The sequence below is a fragment of the Monodelphis domestica genome, chromosome 4 (genome assembly GCF_027887165.1).
Source record: "Monodelphis domestica isolate mMonDom1 chromosome 4, mMonDom1.pri, whole genome shotgun sequence".
Classification (NCBI taxonomy): domain Eukaryota; kingdom Metazoa; phylum Chordata; class Mammalia; order Didelphimorphia; family Didelphidae; genus Monodelphis; species Monodelphis domestica.
The window spans coordinates 331,503,741-331,526,381 of NC_077230.1; the positions used below are offsets into that span (position 1 = coordinate 331,503,741).

The 22,641-nt window shown below is 35.2% G+C and overlaps 1 protein-coding gene across 46 annotated transcripts in view; it reads left to right on the forward strand.

Moving 5' to 3' along the window:
* The window catches only part of DLG2 (discs large MAGUK scaffold protein 2), a 2,177,398-nt gene that overhangs the window by 1,408,132 nt on the left and 746,625 nt on the right, over positions 1–22,641 (forward strand). For all 46 annotated transcript variants that reach the window (XM_056825173.1, XM_056825188.1, XM_056825175.1 and 43 more), the window contains one exon: positions 20,928–21,097. In XM_056825173.1, coding sequence (XP_056681151.1) covers positions 20,928–21,097 — 170 coding nt within the window. The remainder of the gene's footprint in view (positions 1–20,927; positions 21,098–22,641) is intronic.

Sequence of the window (22,641 nt, forward strand, 5' to 3'; positions counted from 1 at the left end):
CTGAATGGTGACTGATTGATGGACTTTCAATGTATCCAGTACAGACTAATAATGCCATAGAAAATGGCACTGGAAAGGAGCAAACAAATTTAATTAAATAGACCTAGAAAAGAATATAAATGTTTAGGGACTGTTATGCTCAGTTTCTGTTTTTAAATTATGTACTTTTTATAATTATACACATTTTTGTTTCCTTTTACTGACAGGAAGAACTTTTCTCTCTCCATCCCCCTTTCTCTTCTATCCCTCCTCTACCCTCCTCTATCATATCCCCTCTTCTTTTTCAGTTTCAGTCTCTGTCTCTCTTTCTCTTTCTAAATGACAAATCAAGAACATATATTATTGTTTTTATAACCTTTTGGTGAACCTGACACTCAGAGGGAATAAGACCTTTCTTACGCTCTAACATTTGTTCTTTTCCTATTTTCATTAGGGTTCGTGCAGACACTCTAGTTTCTCTTCTTTATGAACAGATTATGAAATTGTTTAAAGTGATTGATTTTTTTCTCCCTAAGTGCATACAAAGCAATTATCCCAACTCTGTAGTTTCCATTTGTTAATACTTTACTGAGCTTCATTTCTAGGCATTAAACATTTTATCAGACCTCCCTCTGGGTGTGGCCCTTTGAACTATTATTCCCTCATTTATTTGATCACTTAGGGAATATTACTGGGTAGACACAAATTCAATTTAAATTTGTTAACTGCCTGGGTGGTACAAGGCAGAACACTAGGTAATGGAGGTTCAAAAAATGGAAAACTACATGGTTTCTAACCTAAAAAAAAAACAACAACAACTTAGCATTGTAGCAAGAGAAGCAAGGGGGATAAGGTATGCCTACTTTTAGGAATAGGAGAAATGAGGAGTCTTTTAAAAAGGTGGTACCTTGACCTAAACCTTAGAGAAAGATTTCAACAAGAGATTCAGTCTGCTCCTACAATCATTTGCTAAGGGCCTACTATTACTCTAGGGGGAAAAAACAAACAGATAAAGAGTCTCTGATTTCAAGAAGATTTTCCCTTCAATAGGAATATATTATAAAACAGGTCAGAATATACATTATTATTTGAGGAGAAAAAGAGATAATGTTAATCTCAGAGGTTGTCAGAAAAGGAATCTCAGAGTCAATGACATATCTCCTAGACAGTGATGGAAGCTAGGGATGCTAAAAGATTTAGGGAAAATATATTCCAGAAGTGTTGGTATATTCAAATTAAAAAAAAAAGATAATTTAATGAACAAGAGATAATAATTATGGGCTATAATAGTTGTTTGCCCCTGTATCCTAGCCTATTTAGAGGTATTAGAAGGCATGAATATTATTTTTTAAACTCTTACCTCCCGTCTTAGAATTGATATAAGTTTTGGTTCTAAGGGAGAAGAGTGGAAAGGGCTAGGCAATTGGAGTTAAGTAACTTGCCCAGAGTTGCACAGCAAAGAAGTGTCTGAGGCCAAATTTGAACCCAAGTTCTTCCATCTCAAGACCTGTTTCTTTTTTCACTGAGCTGACACATACATTGTGTGTGTGAGTGCATGCGTGTATGCATGTGCATATGTATGGGACCAGTACAATAAGCATACATAAATTTAAAAATTTCACAGAGACGTTGGTCTTCAGAAGTTATCTTGCTAGTACTGAACTATTAATAGAGTTTGAATGAGGCATTTTTAAAGAAAAGAGCAGGAATGAGAGAAGTTGGATCATATTTGGAAAATTGATGAATTCTTTCAATGAACTCAAGCTGTTCAATACTGACAGATCTTTTCTTTTTACCAATATTTTTCTGGTTATGCTATTTGGCTTTGAAACATAAAATTCTATTGCCTCAGAAGAGTTACATTGGCAGATGGGAGAAGAAACATTTGGAATAAATGCTATGGAAAAAGAGATAATTAATCAATAATGGTAGCATTCAATACTCGTATCCATCCATGTCATCTTGTCTTGACCTTTTTTTGGCAGTATCTTTCTATTGATCCCTCATCAGAGAATTTACCGTCACTTAAGGATATTCTTCCAGTTCTTTTAATATTTAATGGACACCAGTACAAAATATTGACCTGCCCATCTGAAATCATACTTCGTCTATCTCTTCAAGAATTTATGAATTTTCTTGACCATATAAAAGAGTAGGATTTGCAAGCTATCAGCCAATAATCTTGAGTCTTATTAAAAATAAAATCCCATCCATCTTATTGTGAAAATTCAGCTTAGCTGGCTAACTCAACACAATGTCTTTGTACATGTTATTGTGGGAATTTAAGAAATGTAAAGAATGTCTAGAATTGTTTTGTTTCTTGGTATCATAGGGAATTGCAACAGAAATTAAAGAGGTGTTTCTTGAATTGAAGAGCTTAATATTTGATGAGAGTCTTCATAAAATAAGCATTTAGTCATAGAAATCAATGTAAAATACAGTGTTTATACATTAATAGGACTAATGAGAACTTTATGCCTTTATATCAAAGTTTATTTCAAACAGCTTAGAGTCATTGAAAGAAATGGGAAATTTCCCAAATGTAATCTAACCAATTTCTTTTTCCTGTTCTCTATAAGGTAACCTAAATGTGTTTTGTATGTTCTCTTCCATTTCATTCAATTCATCAAACATTTAATAAGTATTTATTGAGAATTTTGGTGCTAGGGTCTGGGTTGATAAAATATTTTGATAAATCACTGTCACTGCCCTCAGAGAGCTTATAGATTAGTAGTAATATGGTAGATTCATTGATTGTCAGAACAAAACAACCTGATGTGATGGGACTATTAGATGAAAACAAATCACAATATGAAGTCTTAGAAGCAGGTCATTATAGATAGGGAACAATCAGGGAGGCTTCAATGGAAGGGGTAGCCCTTGACTTATTATTAAGTTATAGGTAGGAATCCACCAATCAATTAATAAGGACATTTTAGGAATGGGAACATCTATGATCAAAGATGTGATTGCAGAAGTGCAGGAGTATTTGGGTAACAGAGTTGGGTTATCAGTTTGGTTAGAAAATAGAATATACATGTGGTAATGATGCAAAATATTCTAGAAATTCCATAACTAGGAGTCTCTTTCTCCTGTGACTGTGATTTTGAGTACCATGTACCTATCACACTTCTTATTGAAGAGATTATACTTCTATTATTATAGACCAAGATCATGTTACTTTTGATTTCCCCATCCAACTTTTGACTCATACTGAGTTTGAAATCAATAGTAATAACTATATCTTTTTTATAAAAACTGCTCTTTAGTTGTATCTGTCTTCCACTCTCAATTACATTATTGAATTTCTTAAATTCAAATGCAGAACTTTTTTGTTTAGCCCTATTCATTTTATCTTGTTAGTTCAGCCCAATATCTCAACTTTTTGAGATCACTTGGGAACCTAATTTTTCATCTGATAACTTGACTAGTTTTCTTAGATTCATCTGCAAATTCAATAAACATGTCATTTATGTTTTCACCAAATCAATAATTAAAAATAATTAACAGAACAGGACCAAGAACAAAGCTCTAGGTCAGACTTCCTGGGGGAATCAATCTTCTTACCAACAGAGTCAACCAATTCTGAACCCACATACCGGTATTGACTATACAATTATGTATCTCTTCAGCTTATACTCATAGATATTTTGTGATTCCCTATTAACTCACTCCTGTGATAGAGTCTGGCACTAGAGAAAAAATGTCAGCCTGAAGAGTATATGAAATTGATCACCTCGACAGGGGAGGGGTCCCAGGAGTGAAAATTCTAGAGGAGAGAAGACTGGCTGATAGAACAGTGAAGGTCTCTCAGTCTTGAGACTTCGAAGAGAGAAGGTGGAAAAAGACTTTCTCCTGAGGGTTACCCACTTTCCTGCTGGTGACTGGAAATCCTCCCCCCCCCCCCCCCCCCGACCACCAACATTTCCCAATTGAAGGGACTTTCTGAAGAGAAACCTGAGCAGACTTTACCTCAGCTCCTGTTTCCCAGGGGTGAGTCAACCTGACTTTTTCTCAGGGGGCTCAGGCTGCCAAGGCCTGAGTTCCCCAGAACTCTTGGAGAGAAGAAAGGGGTTTTAAATAAAGACAGGGACCCCCCTTTCCCACTTTCCTTTCCCATTCTTCCCTGCCTGTTATTTCCTTTTGTATTACCTGATTGAGTTGACATTAAAAGTTATCTGTTTCCCAAGCTGAGTGTGAGTGAACAGATCAAGGGGAGACCCTTTGGTCTCAAGTAGTGGAGGGGGGACAAGAGGGACAAGAGTGAATTGGGGAGAGCAGCTTTAGCTAAGGAGGGAAGGCAGAAGGGGGAAAATCTTCAAACCCCCTCTCCTCTCTCTGAGCCAACCCGTTATATCTGCTGTCTCCCCTTGAACCCCACTTTGTGGAAGGGGGGTCTCCTCCCTTTCCCCCTCTCCATACTGAAAGGATACAAGCTTCACTTTGGGGATACAAAAACTTCCCCTCTCTTTCCTTTATCTTTTTTTTAATAAATAGGGTTCATTTAAATCTGGGGTGCCAACTATCTTAAAGGAGCTGAGGTAAAGTCTGCTCAGGTTTCTCTTCAGAAAGTCCCTTCAATTGCAAAGTGTTGGGGGAATAGATTTCCAGTCACCATCAGGAAAAGTGGGTAACCCTGAGGAGAAAATCTTTTCCCACCTTCTCTCTTCAAAGTCTCAAGTCCAAGAGACCCTCATTGCTCTCCAGCCAGAGTCTTCTCTCCTCAGGAAATTCACTCCTGGGACCCCTCCCCCATCGAGGTGATCAATTTCATATACTCTTCAGTCTGACACTTTTTCTCTAGTGCCAGCATCTATCACACTCCCATCTCTAAAATACTATAAATTGTAGAAAACACTTCCACACAATAACTCCTGAAGTTAATTAATAAAATCTTATTTGCTGTATTTTATAGATAATGTAGGACTGAGGCATAGAGAAATTTTTACTTCCTACAATCAAATAGTGACAGAGCTACAATTTGAACCTAGGCATTCAGATTTGAAGACCAACCACATTCAATCACTTTGTTTCTCTAAATGCTAAAATCCAGGTATATTGTGCCCACAACTTTCTCAAAATCAAAAAGGTGTGTGTGTGTGTGTGTGTGTGTAATATGTATGTATGTATGTATATATATGTATGTACATGCTCACATGAAGAGTAAGGGGTTGAGATTTAGGGAATGGAAGGGGATGTTCTATTTTAATATCAGTAAATCTGTCAAGAAAACTAATTAAGCTATTCTGTGTTCATATTTCCCCAGGAAGGAAACAGGGCCTTAGTTTAACTTCTATTGTCAGTAAGCAGCTTTCAGGATTTTTTACTTTTGACTAGTAGAAATTATGACAGGCTGAATCTTACTTGATAAAAACACATAAAATTTACCTTGAGAATGGTGGGAAATAGGAGAATATTTATTGAATACAGGGTTGTGAGTATACTTTAAAAAATATAATTTTGATGTTAAATCACCAAAATATACCCCAGAATCTCTCCTCTCTTTCCCTAAGATCCTACGCATAAACAGTATTTTTAAAGAAAAATCAATTTTAAAGTTTGAAAATGTGTGCAATGGACCACAAAATGTAGACCACACACAAATATGCATGTCTTCAAAGGGTCAGTGGATGAGAGGGGTAGGGAAGGGTATATTAAATCTTTCATTTTGAAGCCTTTCTTACTCTTTGTAATTTTGCAACAATAACTCTTTAAAAAAAAAACTTCTTACCTTCTGCCTTAAAATCATTATTATGTATTGGTTCTAAGGCAGAAGAGTGGCAAGGGCTAAGCAATGGGAGAAGTTAAGTGACTGTCCCAAGGTCATACAGATAGGACATGTCTTGAACCACGTTTGAACCCAGGACCTCCAACCTCCAGGCCTCACTATCTACTGAGCCACCTAACTGCCCCCCTGCAACATTAACTTTTATTGTTTTCAGGTTGTTTCTGCTATTTTTATTTTTGTAGTCATACATTGTAAGGTTTTTTGTCTCTGCTTACTACACTCTGCATCAATTAATGTAAAACTTGCTTCTTTATAACTGTCATAATCATCATTTTAATAGCACATATACTTTTTTAACCCCTACATTTGATCTTAAAATTAATACTGTGTCTTTTTTCTAAGACAGAGGAGCGGTATGGGTTAGGTAATTAGGGTTTAATGACTTGCCCAGGGTCACATAGCTAGCAAGTGTCTGAGGTCAGATTTGAACCTGGGACCTTTCTCATTTCTAGGCCTGGCTCTCAATCCACTGAGCAATTTAGTTGCCCCCAGCATATGCACTTTTAGAGAAATCTTTAGCTCTCTTGAGAAATTAAGGAAATCTCTCTAGAGAAATTCCTAGAAACCTCATTAACATGTGTCTTCTAAAATTAGAAGTATCTTCACAATTGCTCTAAAAATAGTTATTGCATTTCTGCATAGAGTGAAATTATATTTCACATCAGCACTTTTCCTAGGGTCCACCTATTTTGAAATAAGTTCACATGGGCTACTAAGGAAGAAAAAATTATATGAGAAAGATTAAAGAAATAGACACAAAGAAAGACAGACACCCATTACTGTTACATCTGCTAGCTTGGAAAAGGGCAAAAAGAGAGAGACATCCCCTACCCAAAAGCTAGAGCCAAAAGTTAAAGATAGAGGTATGGATGCATATGGGTGTGTGTACATATTTTCCTCATATCTTTCTCTACATTTTCCTTACATTTTATCTACTTAAGTCACCCCTAAAGGCTTTTTAAAATTACTTTATTTTACAGTAAGGTGTGTGCCTCAATTCCCTCTATGGATTGAAGATAAAATTGTAGTTTCTACATTCCAAACTCTTTGCTAAATTTGATGATTCCATCTGCCACTTTGGGGTACCACTCTTTTTAAAATGACAAGCTAATTTCAAATTGAAAAGTTCCTGCCCTGACAGAAGTAGATATATACCTCCAGAGATCATTGTGGTTAATCACTGTCCAGTGTTCTAAAACCTTTTGATTTGAGGCAAACTGTTTAGAGAGAAATGTTTATAATTCCTTTCTTCTATCATCCATCCACTTCAGAAGCTAGAAATTAATGAAAGTAAATAATATAAAAAAATATTGTCCAGGATAGTTAACAATGTTGCCTTCTAACATCTCAACTAACCTGGGTTTAGTGAGCACATGATGACTTTGGTGATTTCTTCCATCATTTTTTAAAGGCTCACATTTCCCCTTTATTTATTTGTCCTATATTTATATCAACTCTTTTTGTGGTGGCATAGAAATGGAAATTGAGGGGAATGTCCATCAATTGGGAAATGACTGAACAAGTTGTGGTATATAACTGTGATGGAATATTATTGTGCTATAAGAAATGTCAAGAGGCAGATAGTTAATGCAGTGGTTAAAGTGCTAGACCTAAATTCAGGAAGATTCATCTTCCCAAGTTCAAATCTGGCCTTAAATACTTATTATCTATGTGGCTCTTGGCAAATCATTTAACTCACTTTGCCAGGGAGAGAGAGAGGGGGGGGGGGGGAGGGAGGGAGAAGGGAGGGAAGGAGCGAGAGAGGGAGGGAGGGAGGGAAAGAAAGAGGGAGGGAGGGAGGGAGGAGAAGAACTTGGGAAAACTTGAGATTTTTGTGAACTCATACAAAGTGAAATATACACTCTAACAGCAATATTATATGAAGATCAATTATTAATATCTTAGCTATTCATAGCAATATAAAGATTCAAGACAATTCCAAAGGAGTTATCACAAAAAAATGCTAAACAACTCCACATGGAGTCTGAATGCAGATTGAATCATATATTTCAAACTTTATTTTTTTGCATGTTTTCTTTTGCAACATGGCTATTATGGAAGTTTTTGCATTATTACACTTGTAGAATCCATATCAAATTATTTACCTAATGGGGATGGGGGAAGGGAGGGGATTTGAAACTCAAAATTGTTTAAAAGAATGTTAATTTTTTTCTTTACATATAATTGAGAAAAAAATAAATGAAAAATAAATGACAACAAACAAGATGACCAATTGGAGAGGATTAATGAAGCTGCCAATTTATATCACTTATAATTTACTTCTCCCTTATTGTATACAATAAATTCAGCATATTGTTTTTTTAAATTCTTAAAATATTTTTATTTGGTCAATTTCAAACATTATTCCTTGGTTACAAAAATTATATTCTATTCCTCCCTCCCCTCCCTCCCTTCCTGTAGCCAACACCCAATTCCACTTTACATTACATGTGTCCTTGATCAGAACCTATTTCCATACTGTTGATGTTCAACGTGAGTCTACATCCCCAATCATATCCCCATCAACCCATGTAATCAAGCAGTTGTTTTTCTTCGGTGTTTTTACTCCACTATGTTTCCTCTGAATGTGGATAGTGTTTTATCTCGTAGATCCCTCTGGGTTGTTCATGATCACTGCATTGCCACTAATGGAGAAGTCCATTACCTTCTCTTGTACCACAGTGTATCAGTCTGTGTACAATGTTCTCCTGGTTCTGCTCCTTTCAACTCTGCATTACTTCCTGGAGGTTGTTCCAGTTCCCATGGAATTTCTCCACTTTATTATTCCTTTGAGCACAATAGTATTCTATCACCAACATATACCACAGTTTGTTCAGCCATTCCCCAATTGAAGGGCAGCCCCTCATTTTCCAATTTTTTTTGCCACCACAAAGAGTGCAGCTATGAATATTCTTGTACATGTATTTTTCCTTGTTATCTCTTTGGGGTACAAACCCAACAGTGCTATGGCTGGATCAAAGGACAGTCTTTTAGCGCCTTTTGGGCATAGTTCAGAATTGCCCTCCAGAATGGTTGGATCAATTCACAACTCCACCAGCAATGAATTAATGTCCAGACTTTGCCACATCCCCTCCAGAATTCATTACTTTCCATTGCTGTCATGTTAGCCAATCTGCTAGGAGTGAGGTGATACCTCAGAGTTGTCTTGATTTGCATCTCTCTGATTATAAGAGATTTAGAACACTTTTTCATGTGCTTATTAATGGTTTTTATTTCTCTGACTGAGAATTGCCTATTCATGTCCCTTGCCCATTTATCAATTTGAGAATGGCTTGATTTTTTGTTCAACTGATTTAGCTCTTTGTAAATCTGAATAACTAGACCTTTGTCAGAGATTTTTGTTATGAAGATTTTTTTCCAATTTGTTACTTCCCTTCTAATTTCGGTTACATTGGTTTTGTTTGAACAAAAACTTTTGAATTTGATGTAATCAAAATTATTTTACATTTTTTGACTTTTTCTAACTCTTGCTTGGTTTTAAAATCTTTACTTTCCCAATACTATTCTGTGTTCACATAATTTACTTAAAGTTTCCTTCTTTATGTTCAAGTCATTCACACATTCTGAGTTTATCTTGGTGTTGGGTGTGACATGTTGATCCAAACCAAATCTTTTCCACACTGTCTTCCAATTTTCCCAGAAGTTTTTGTCAAATAATGGATTTGTGTCCTAAAAGCTGGGATCTTTGGGCTTGTCACAGACTGTCTTACTGATGTCACTTACCCCAAGTCTATTCCACTGATCCTCCTTTCTGTCTCTTAGACTGTACCAAATTGTTTTTGATGACCACTGTTTTGTAGTCTAGTTTGAGATCTGGTACTGCAAGACCACCTTTCTTTGCATTTTTTTTTCATTATTTCCCTGGATATCCTTGATCTTTTATTCTTCCAAATGAACTTTGTTATGTTTTTTTCTAATTCAGTAAAAAAGTTTTTTGGTAGTTCAATGGGTATGGCACTAAAAAAGTAAATAAGTTTGGATAGGATGGTTATTTTTATTAAGTTAGCTCATCCTATCCATGAGCAATTAATGTTTTTTCCAATTGTTTAGATCTAGTTTTAATTGTGTGGAGAGGATTTTGTAGTTGTGTTCATATAGCTCCTGTGTTTGTCTCAGCAGATAGATTCCTAAATATTTTATATTATCTAGGGTGATTTTAAATGCAATTTCTCTTTCTAATTCTTACTGCTGAGGTGTGTTGGAAATATATAGAAATGCTGATGACTTATTTGGGTTTATTTTGTATCCTGCAACTTTGCTAAAGTTGTTGATTATTTCCACTAGCTTTTTAGTTGATTCTCTAGGATTCTTTAAGTAGACCATATCATCGACAAAGAACGATAAATTGGTCTCCTCATTGCCAATTTTACTACCTTCAATTTCTTTTTCTTCTCTAATTGCTACTGCTAGTGTTTCTAGTACAATGTTTAGCATATTGTTTTTTAAAAGGTATCCATCATAGATGTTTACCAGGTACTGATATCAAACATTTTGGCTTTGAATTTGAAACATTTACCTTCTTTCTAGTTTTAAAATTCAGAGCAACATTTGCTCACCTACATATTTCAAAGAAACCAAAAATAATTTTGCAAGAAGTTACTAGACAGGGGCAGTTGGGTGGCTCAGTGGATTGAGTGCCAGGCCTAGAGACAGGAGATCCTGGGTTTAAATCTGGCCTCAGACACTTCCTATCTGGCTGACCCTGGGCAAGTCACTTAACCCCCATGGCCTAGCCCTTACTGCTCTTCTGCCTTAGAACCAATGCATAGTAGTGTTTAAGGGTTTAAAAGGGTAAGGGTTTAAAAAAAAAGAAATTACTAGACTCCCTTGTGCACCTGTTCCATATTCTATAATAGTTCATTTTTAAAGAAAAATTAATTTTAGATATGCTTCTGTTTCTGTTATAGAGGATTTATAGAAATTATGTTTCTTAGATAATTTCTAAGGAAATAGTTGTGAACTTCAAAAGAAAATGAAATTAGGAAGAATAAAATCAATCAGTATAAACATCAGTTCCTGACCTTTGTTCTAGCTGAATTTTATGAAACACTGAGGACCAGCATTCTGGTTTGTCTCTGCTCAGATTATCTGTAGTTTCTGGCAATCTTGAATGAGTTGGAGAAGTTTATAACTGTTTCTCTTTGTTTTGTTTTATATTTTTATAACCATTTTCCTTCTGGTACATTTTGGGGGCTTTAATGGTGGGCTGAAGAGGCAGGAGATCTGAGCACCTCTAGGTTCTAATACACTGTCATTTAACTGGAAACTAGAAATAGTAAAGACCAGAAGAATGAAACAATCAACATCATTAAATTGTTGAAAGGAAATTCTTCATGTCTTTTCAATACAATAGCACAAAATGTCATGAATGCCTTCCTCCTTACTCTTATAGAGGATTACTTAGGGTGCCCAAAGCTGGTGATTTATAGATCATTTTTCCTTCTTAGCAAACAGTAGGATAGTATTGATTTGTGGACTTTGACTAAAGAATAAATAAACCCTGTCAGTATCTGTTCCAAAATGGAAAAGAAGGGCATTTTTACTTGCAGAGTATATCAGCCACTGGTGAGAGAACATTGATTTTGGATAGTAATGACTTGCTAGCCTAGTGCAAAAAAAAAAGAGAGAGGAGCAAGAGGGAATGAAAAAAGGGAGGGGAGAAATCTCATGGCCTACTTTGAGCTGACACGTCTTCTCTTTTCCCCAAATAAGATTTCTACTCTAGTTGCCTCCTGCAATGTGTTTGAGTTGAAAAGAAACAGGCTAGTCTAGAATAGTTACCACCCCTTCAATTGATGCCTCTATGCAGAAGAAAGGATATCATTTTTCATTTTATCCCCTTTGTGAGTTGTTTTCTTGTTTAAGTGACATGTATCTTTTACAACTGACAAACTTGAAAATATGTATTGCGTGATAGCACATGTATAACTCATATCATATTACCTGCCATCTTGGGGAAGGGTAGGAGAGATAGGAAGGAGGAAGAACATGGACCACAAAATGTCAGAAAAACTATTAATAAAATTGTATTGACATGTAGAAAAATAAAATTAACATGACCAAAACAAGTGCATCCCAAAGCTCCAAATCTGGCAGGACAAATCGGGCTGTATTTTGTTCAAGCTCAATCACCTTTGATCAAGAATCTTACTATTTCCAAAGGGAGCACACAGCTGTATATCTAAAGTCTCAATATATATAGCTATCTGATATATAACTCACCACATTTAGGAAATTTAAGTAATATTCTATACCAATAATGAGCAGAACCTACATTATGCCTTATGAAGGAGAAGAAATAAAAGTCAAACAAATAAAAAAAGACATAATCTCTTCTGTGGAAAGTATTTTAGGCAGAGTTTGTATTCTAGCTATAGTGTGATGGTAAACATTGTTTCCACATTCTCCTCAAACTACGAGATTGTCTACTTTTTAAGAGCCAGCTGCTTTTGTTTGGTAAGCACCTGTGTTGCCCACAATATCAAAAACTGTAATCAGTAATTTTCCTTCATTTTTTTATCAGCCAGAGAAGAAACTTTTTATAAACTTATTAAAACCAGAGCATCTGCTATGATGAAGTTATATCATTACTTACTTTAAGGATTTGGAATTTAATTCATCTAGCTACTCCCTCTATCGACTGGAGGAGGCAATCTCTTGACACTGCAGTAAATATTTCTGGGAAATGTAGTAACTGATTAAAAAAATAATAAAAACTTCATCATGGTTGTTGGTTAGTTTGATGAATTGTTTTCTTTTCACTCTCTTCTTTATTTCTTGTTGTAATGAATAGCTCTTAGAGATAGCAATAAGGTGATAGGATCACAGATCTACAACTGGAAAGGATATCAGAGATGATCTAATTCAATATTTCCATTTTACAAATGAAGGAACTGAGAACCATGAAGGTTAAATCATTTGTTCAATGTCATAAGATCAATCATTGTCAAAAGGTAGATTTAAGATCGGTGGTAAATGTAAGTAATATAAAAATAAGAGAGAGAGAGAGAGAGAGGTGTTTTTTTTTTAATCATCTCATAACCAAGTCTCTGGGGATAAGCTTCTCCTAATTTAATTAGGCTTGTGTTAGAAACATCATGGTGTAGTATATAGAGTACGAGCCTTAAATTTAGTTAGACTAACTAGTTGTATGACCATTTATAAGTTTTTTAACCTTTCTGAGGCTCAGTTCCCCAGCTAGATTATAGAATCATAGATTTAAGATCAAGTGTTAAAAGGAGGCTTAGAAATCATCTAGTCTAACACTTATTTTATAATTGAATAGGCTATGGGCCAAAGAAGTTAAGTAACTGATCCATCACCTTCAAGTAAAAGGTTCAGGATTTGAACTCTTAACTCCAAATCTAATGCTCTTTACACTAAATCATAATACCTCTATGAAATGGGAATTATCATATTTGTGTAATCTAACTCACAGAATAGCTTTGATATTCAAATAATATAATTAGTGCAAAATGTTTACAGACTTGAAATGCCATATAAATGTCAATTACTGCCATTGCCCTCAACTTTCAGGTACAAATCCATTGTTAGTCCAATATTCAAAGTGTGGCTTACCTGAAAAGAGGATATATATCTTTTGTTTATTTTTTAAACCCTTGCCTTCTCTCTTAGAATTTTTACTTTGTTTTGGTTCCAAGGCAGAAGACCAGTAAGAGCTAAGCATTGGGGGTTAAGTGGCTTGCCCAGGGTTACATGGCTAGAAGTCTGAAGGCAAATTTGAATTCAGGGTCTCCTTTCTATAGGTTTTGTTCTCAATCCACTGAGCCACATCCCTGCCCCAAGTTTGTTTGTTTTTTTAAACACCACATTCCTGACTACCTCCTTACCTCCTTGACCACACTAGAAAAGATAACATTTGCAAAAAAAAAAAATATATATATATATATATATACATATATATGCATGCATATATATGTATATATAAATGGACATATTAGAGTTTACACTGTAGCCATGGTAACTGATGAGTCACTGGAGATGGAAAAGGACATCATTAAATCTCAGTAATGCAAGATCCCTATCTGAGAAATTTTCTGCTGGCAAGAACTCTGCTTGCATTGACAAGAATGCCTTATGACTTGGCTTATCAAATTCATGTACAAGATTACAGAGCAGAAATAGGGGGAAAGTGCTCCTGTGCGTTTTCTCTGGTTTGATATAATTTGGAATTTATGGTTCCCACAGAAACATAAAGGCACTAAAGCTGTTTATCGCAATAGATTTGTGTAGTCAATGTAAAAGCAAAAAGAACTTCAGTCACCAGACATAGCACTAAAATGGACCTTAGGGGGATCATTTAGTCCAATACTCTTATTTTACAGATGAGGAAACTGAGCCCCAAAGAAGGGGAATGTACAGGAGTCAAACAACACATTAGTTACAGAGTTAGAACTGACCTCAACTCTTCTTAATCCAAGGGCATTTTCTACTATAACACATTACCATTGTCAATAGATCTAATTGCTAGAACTTCTTGGCTTATAGAAATAGACGTGAATTTTCAATAGTACATAGGCAACTATTTTTAAAACAAAGAAGTTCTGCAATAACACTCAGCTCCTGAGATCTATTTTGTAAAAATAATATTAATCATTCATCTACACATAGCCCTTCAAATAAGTTCACCTTATGAATTAAGTAATATAAGTATTAATATCTCCATTTTCCAAATGAGGAAACAGATCATAAGAGATTTAAACAATTTGTCTCTGATTACACAGCTAATAAGCATCTCAGAAGGGATTTGATCTCACTTTTCCTGACTACAGAGCTGCTATTATATCCAAGAAGCCATACTATCTCATTAAAGAAAATGTGAAAAGATAGCCCTAGAAATATCTTATGGATGGAAATTTTTTTAATTTGAGAAAAATATGTGATGATCTTATAAAACCAGAATCTAGTAAATAATCTCCAGATTTTTACATCTTTACATGTGTAAATCATGTGGATGATCATGAAGGAACGTCAAAGCTAGAGAAGAAATTCAAGATCATCTATTCCAAGGGTTCTTAATTTATTCCATGGATTCTGTTGGCAGTCCATGGACCTTTTCTCAGAATTTTTTAAATAAAAAAATAAAATATGTATTTATAAAAGAAATTAATTAAATGGAAATAAAGATATCAGATTAGTTTTTTTTTAAAGACCAATAAATTCATGTGCCTCAAGTAAAGAATCTCTGATGTAGTTAAAAATTGGTTTTACAGATGAGGAAAATGAAACTAAGGGAAGTAAAGCAATTTAAGCAGAGGAAGTATAGTGGAATTCTAGAATTCAAACCTATATTTTTAACTCCAAATTTAGTACTTTTTCTTTTCTATTATTCTACTTCTCTTAGGAGAGCAGGGCCTAGGAAAAAGAATAACTTGATATTTGAGACAAAGTCTTCAAGACAGAGCTTATAATATAATACTCTTTGTACAGTACTAGATCCAAGCCCACCACATCACAGAAGGGATCCTGCAGGTGGAGCCAAGTGGGTACTGTTGACAAAAGTAGATTATTCCAGGGCATAGAGCCAGAATTTATACTCATTCTATTGTTGAGAAACTAGAAACATCTAATAAAAAAAAAAACAGGAACTCATCCATCATAATAAACTTGTCCTTATCATTCCTCATTAGTAATACTCATTACATTTATTTTCAGTTTCTTAATTTTTATTATTGTTATCTTTTTGTGATAATTGTAATCAGGAAGACCTGGGTTCAAATCTGAGCTCAGATACTTCTAAAATGTATGACTCTGGAAAAGTCACCTAATCTGTGATTGTCTGAGAGAAAGGATCCACTAGAAGAGGACATGACAAATTACTCTAATTTCGTTGCCAAGAAACCTCATGGTAGATTGAAAGCCGGGCCTAAAGACAGGAGTCTTGGGTTCAAATATGACCTCAGATACATCCTTGCTATGTGACCCTGGGCAAGTCCATTAACCTCCTTTGCCTAGCCCTTACCACTCTTCTCCATGGGAACAAATACACACTATTGGTTCTAAGATGGAAGGTATGAATTTTTAAAAAACCAACAATAACCTGTGTAGCTATGATCCATGGGATCACAGAGTCAGAATGACTAAACAACAAAAAATCCCATAATAGATTTTAATCAATATATATGATATATCTCATCTGTCCCTCAGTACTTAGCACTATGTTTTATACACAGTTGGTATTTATCAAATTATTTATTGAGTGAATGGAAGTTGATTGCCTTAAATTTATGAATCCATTTTTTTCATAGCAGCAACAATATGAATGGGGCTTTGTTTCTTAGGCTAGGGAACAAAGAAAGACCCTATGTAATCAAAAATATATCTGAACTATAATGTTGGTAATAGTAGCTCTAAATTCTAGGCATTAAGAATAAAGAACCCTGTAACAAAGGAAGGAAAGAGAGAAAAGAAGAGAAAGAAATTGAAAAGGAGGCATCAGAGAAGGATGGTGAATACATGTCAAATGCTGAATATAGTGTTAGTCATGGCCAACAACATGAAAACCTCCTATGGGGTCCTGGAAGTGCAGACAGGTTTTCTTAAGCCTTGGAGACTAAGTGTGAATCTTAAAATTTCTCAACTCTACCTTGGAACATTATCTTAAGATTATGGTTAAGGCTATTCCCATTTAAACAATGGAGGTACTTGATCAGGAATGTATTGGGAACTTTACATTACTCCACCCATACTTAGACACACCTTAGGGGAAGATGAAGTTGTAAACTCCTTAGTGAACAATGAAGGTACTTAACTCATACTTATAGTGGGGCCAAAAGCCCTTAGGCTAGGTGTATTTTAGGATCTAATACAAAAGGGTGCTAAGTACCTATGAAGGTTAAATTAATCACTAAAGGGTCAGGCAACTTGCAAGGGACAACCTTAGCAAAGAGGTGTGAAATACTCAGAAGTTTTAGTCTACCCAGAGAAGGTGATAACAAGATGTGAATTAAGAAGGTGATAATAAGATGTGAATTAAGAATGGTCAGTCCTTTGGAAAACGTCTACTGTGATTGGTAAATGTGAAAATTTAGGGGAGGTGACATAGGAGAAAATTCTCTTTAAAAGGAGGTCAGAGGCCTCTGGATTTAGTTCAGCTTTGGAAGCTGAATTGAAGGCTCTTTCTTGGTGGCTGAACATAGTTCAGCTTCCTGAGCTAAACTGGAGGGTCTCTCTGAACACTAGAGTTTTGCTTGGGACAATCTAGTGGTGAGTGATTAAAGACTGACTTAGTTTTTCTCTCTTAAAAAAGGCCTAGGCCCTAGCCTTCCTATTATTTCCTCTTACTCTGTCTCTCTCCCTTTCTTTAATTACTTCATTTGTATTAATTAAAATCTCCATAAAACCCAGCTGACTTGGGTATTTCACATTTGGGAATCTTTCCCATGGCGACCACTTATTTTTGATATAAAACCAAGACACTAAAAATTATCTTTATGCTTTTGGCAATTCAAAGTCTTGAAATCATATTTTCGTGGTCACAGTTTATGGCAAGAACTCTTTTGTCTGTAACATAAGCTGAATTTGAACAATTTCCTCAATTCAATTTGCTAAAATACTTCAGAGTTGTGGCTATTCTAATTAACTTCAAAATATAATTAATCTCTTATCTTCTTTCTTCCTCAATCTTGTTGCTACACTCTTCCTGCAACATAACCCAAGAATGACTGGCTTTGTGTGGTACTCTTCACATTCACAAGACTGGCCAAATGAATAACCACTGGTCACAGTTTTATATCTGGCCATGGTGCTGACTCAAAGCACCCAACTTGTTAAAATTCCAAAATTCAATACAAGTATTTCCTATGTACTACCATATAAAAGACATTATGCTAGACACTAAAATATAAAAAGCTGAATGAATAAAATATGTTTTCTGCCTTCAAGAAGTATACAATCTGACTAGGGAGATAAGACAGGCATATAATTACTTATAGTATATACTAAACCATCTATGATTTTTTAAAGTGCTTTGAGTAATTCAAGGAAATATAAATAACTTCTGGTTTGGAGAGATCTAGGATGAAGGAAGAATAGAGCTGAGTGGGATTTAAATAAGTGGAAATGGGCATGACAGTAAAAGAATTTTCCAAATAGAGAAGAAATGAAGGGAATAGGGTGGTGATGGTGAAACTTTTAGAGGGGCAGGTGATGTAAGTAATGTCCTCAGCCATTCATGGAGAGGGGGAGGGCAGCAGCCCAGCCATGCATCCCTCTGGCTTTCTAGTAATAAACTGATGAACTCTGTGCTGTGGTTACAACATTTGTGCCCACAGAGAGGGCTCTGAGTAACTCCTCTGGCATATGTACCATAGGTTCACCACCATGGGAACAGGGAAATTAAATGGCAGGAAGATTTCAGAAAATTGTGAATAATTAGGTTTGCCTTTCACACAGAATATGGCTAGAATTAAGTATAGTTGGCCTTAAAAAGTGTTTGGTGCCAGATTGTGGTAATCTTTGAATATCCTATTCAATGGTCTCTACCTTATTTGGTGGCTATTGGGGGAGTCATTAAAAGTCTTTGAGCAGAAAATAACACATTTGAAACTACAAATTATTCTGGTTTGGAGAAATCTGGATGGAGAGAGAATAGAGGTGAATGGGACATAAATAAGTGGAAATGGGAGTAACCTTTCCAGATAAAGAAGAAATGAAAAATGTCATTAAATGATGAGGCAATTCTATTGATGGCTAATGATCTGGCCCTAGAACCAAAATGACCTGACTTCATGTCCCCCACCTCACAGAGACTGACTTTGGGATACTATATGTGTTGAAAGTTAAATCATTTACCTTCTTCATGCTCTAGGTTATTGGTGTCAAACACAGATAGAAATAGGTGCCTCCAAACCATACATAAGGAACCCTACAGGCACATTTTGACTTAGAAAACCTCATGTTGATATTACCTATGTTTTATTGTATTTTTGTTTATTTTATTTAAAAATATATAAATCTTGTTTGACCTATACTCAGAAATGTTGCAGACCACATGGGCCCTGTGGGCAGTGTGTTTGGCAGCTCTACTATAGGAAACACTCTGAAACTAAGAAACTGCAGAGAAGATATTTAATAGTGGGAATTTTCTCATCTGGGTGTTCCCTATACTAATAAAATCACATGTCCAGTCCCTACCTTCATTTCTCTCTGAAAGACTATTTAAAGAGTACTAAGACTTTTATAATCTTCCACACAGAATTCATTATAGGTTTCAACTTGGTTGGTAATCATGGGAAAGAAAAAAGAGAATTAATTTTTCTCTTTTCTCCTCCCCATCAATACTCTAATTTCCTTAATATTTCCCTTTTCAACTAGATATTTGAAGGAAAACAGACTACAATGTGAATAGCTATTTCTCAATCCTGATAGAAGTATTTGTAATTTTAAAAGAGGTTTCTCATTAACCAAATTCATCTTTCAGTTGTTAATTTAGACAGAGTAATAAAATAAAGTGAAAGATTTAGGCAGCATGAGGAAAGTTATTATATGGTTGGTGTGACAGGTATACAGAAAGAACAGAATTATCTGGGAGTGAGCCTAAGATGATCATACCCTTGACTAATTTTTCTAGTTTTTTTTCTCTTCTATACTTCTGAAACCATGGATTCTTTAAAATTAGCAAGTTCTTTTAAATAATGTCTCCTACAGAAGAGGTTGGGGGTTAAGCAGAAAAGTTTATAACCCTTGATCATTTATAAATTTACAAATTGAGGTTTGACTATCTTTCTATCTAGCTACAATCTAAATATGGAAAGCTTCCCAGAGAACCAGTACATCTCAGACAAACTAAGAGAGTTGGTGTTTTCTATTTCTCTTCCTTTCTTGAAAAGCATAATCAAAACAAAAGAATGTCTTCAGGGAAGATGTACTTAGTGAGCTGTGCTTCAGTCAAAATCAGCCTGAAATGAGAAGTTAAAAATACTCTCAATAGATCCACTTGTGCTTCTAGAAACCCAGGCACTTGTTTTTCCATAATTTCTCTGCAGAGGTTACACCTCATTTCCTGGAGACATTCTTCTGTCTTTTTCCCCTGCATATTTCAGGTATGCCTATGTGTTATACAGGTTGTCCGACTATTCTTTATTACTGTTCAGGCCCACATCACAGACCTAAAATAAGAGGACCCTACAGACTATATCGTCCAATACTCCTACTTTACAGAAGATGAAACTAAGACCTAATGAGGTCATGTGACTTCACCAAAGTCATACAGTTAGAAAGTCACAAAGCAGGCTTCAAACCTGATCCCACTAATTCTAAATTCATTTTTTATAACTTATACCTGGAATTCTTCATCTAAATTACACACACACACATATATACATATGTATATATATACACGTGTTCATGTATATGTGTGTAATGGTAATTCAACATAATTTATTTCTTTTATAATCTCATGTGTTTTTTTCATTTAAAAACAAAATTTCAAGAAGGGATCCATAGACTTCATCAGAATAGTTTACATCACTACAAAGGTTTAACACACACACACACACACACATATATATGTATACATGTTCATGTATATGAATATAATTGTAATTCAACATAATTTATTTCTTTTATAATCTCATGTGTTTTTTTCATTTAAAAACAAAATTTCAAGAAGGGATCCATAGACTTCATCAGAATGTCTAATGGTTTGCATCACTACAAAAGTTAGGAACCTCCAATATTCCATGTTGTTCTTCCTATGTGCTTCCGGGTTCTTTTATGCTACTTCTTTTGTTCAGATGACTGTGGGTATTATACTACAGCCTCCTTACAATGACTATGCATCTTGCTTTTTTTCTTGAGAGGTTAAAGAAAAGAGAAAAAACATACCTATCAATATCTGAGAATTAACACCCTGGCTCTCAATAGATGTGTTTTTGGAGCTAATCATTTCAGTTATTTGTTCAAGGTTTCATATGATCTAAGTTTAATTCACCTAAATCTGGTAATGAGATGTGGATTAATGACATTTTGTATTTTGTTGTTTCTCTTCTAATAGGTATTTCCATGTCTACTGTAGTTTTATCCTCATCAGCAAGCATTTCCTCATTAATGTTTGATAAAATTTTCCCTTTATTTGGTTGGGCAGTTCTTAATACTTTGCTTTCCTATTTCTTTTTAGGGTCAATGACTGTATCTTGCGAGTGAATGAGGTGGATGTTTCAGAAGTCTCCCATAGTAAGGCAGTGGAGGCACTAAAGGAAGCTGGTTCGATAGTCCGACTGTATGTTCGTCGAAGGCGGCCCATTTTGGAGACAGTTGTAGAAATCAAACTGTTCAAAGGTCCTAAAGGTAATTGTTTTTAAGCTCATGTGAAACATCTTCCAATAAGACTATCTCATATCATATAGGCAAAAATGCCTCATAGCTTGATAGTTGTGGGTACCTCTACTCTTGATTGTTGTTAACAGTATAAAAGCATAAATGTTAAGATACAATAGTGATTCATCAAAATGACTTATGACTGATTCTTAGACCTGAAGTTCAGAATTGATGTTGAATATAGGCAAAATTGCTTGTATTTTTTTTCTTCAGCCGCTCTGTGTTAGAGGTTGGTCTTGGCATCAATTTGACTACAAGGTGGAGTCTCTTGTTACAAAAAAAGATATTAGAAATGCATATATGCCTATATAGAGTCACATATAGGTAGATTTTGATTCAATAGATATTTAAATACCTAACAAATACCTACCATTGTGCTAAGCCTTTAGGCTGAATATATAAATTAGAAAAATTTAGTCCCTGCACTCATGGAATTTAGTCTTTTATTTAATTTCTGCTAATTATCCATTCCAACAAATACTAAAGGATTTTAAATGATTAATTCTAGTTTTTGAAAATCCAATTATATTGGTACCATGATGGAACTGTGATCCATCAATGTAGGTGTTCCTTCCTAGTCAATGAGTGAGCTATTAGTAATGTATTAATCACTTACTATAAGCAAGACATTGTATCAAGTGATTCAGGATACAAAGAAAGACCCCCCCCCCAAAAAAAATGACTGCATTCAAGGAATGTTCATTCTTATGGGGAGGAGTATATGCAGATAACTAGATGTGTACAAGATGCAGAATAGAATAAGGTAATCTGAAGGAAGGAATACAATATAGACAGACTTCCATGTATATATTCCTAATAATCATCTATAGGAGTCTGTCCAAAATTATGAAAACCTTCTTCCAGATTATTTGACATTATATTAATGGAAGACATGGTATTTCTATCACTAGCTCTTACTATGGGGTTGGATCACAACTACTTCCAGTCATGCATGTTAAAATTAAAGGTGATTGGACTCTGAAATATATTATTAGATAGTCACCAGGAATTTAATTTCTAAATCCCAAAATGAATTACTAAAGTAAATGGAATTTATGGTAGTTTATTTACAATATTTACAATAGAAGGAAGATATTAAGGAATGAGAGAGAGAGAAAAAAAAACTCTACCTTTTTCTGATACCAGTTAGAATTTCTAAGCCCCAGCAAGGGGAAGAAAGTCTTAAGAAGTTGGGCCTTTCTTGGAGGCTTCAGGCCTCCAGACAGGCAGGGTCAGTAAGTCAGCTTTTCACTCACCAATGGTGACAGTATAAAAAAGAAGTCTGGGAGTCAGACTTCCAGTTGCTCCTTCGAGGCAGTGCCCAAATGTCCAAATGAATGTCTGTCTGTCTTCCCTTCAGCTCCAAGTGACTGATCCTTCACTCCAAGCCTGGGTGACTGACTCCTTCTTCAGTCTTTCCCCCCTCTATTTAAAGACCGTTTTCTCTTGTGTCACCTCCTCTAAATTTTCACATCTACCAATTACATCAGATGCTTTTCTCCAAGACTGCCCAT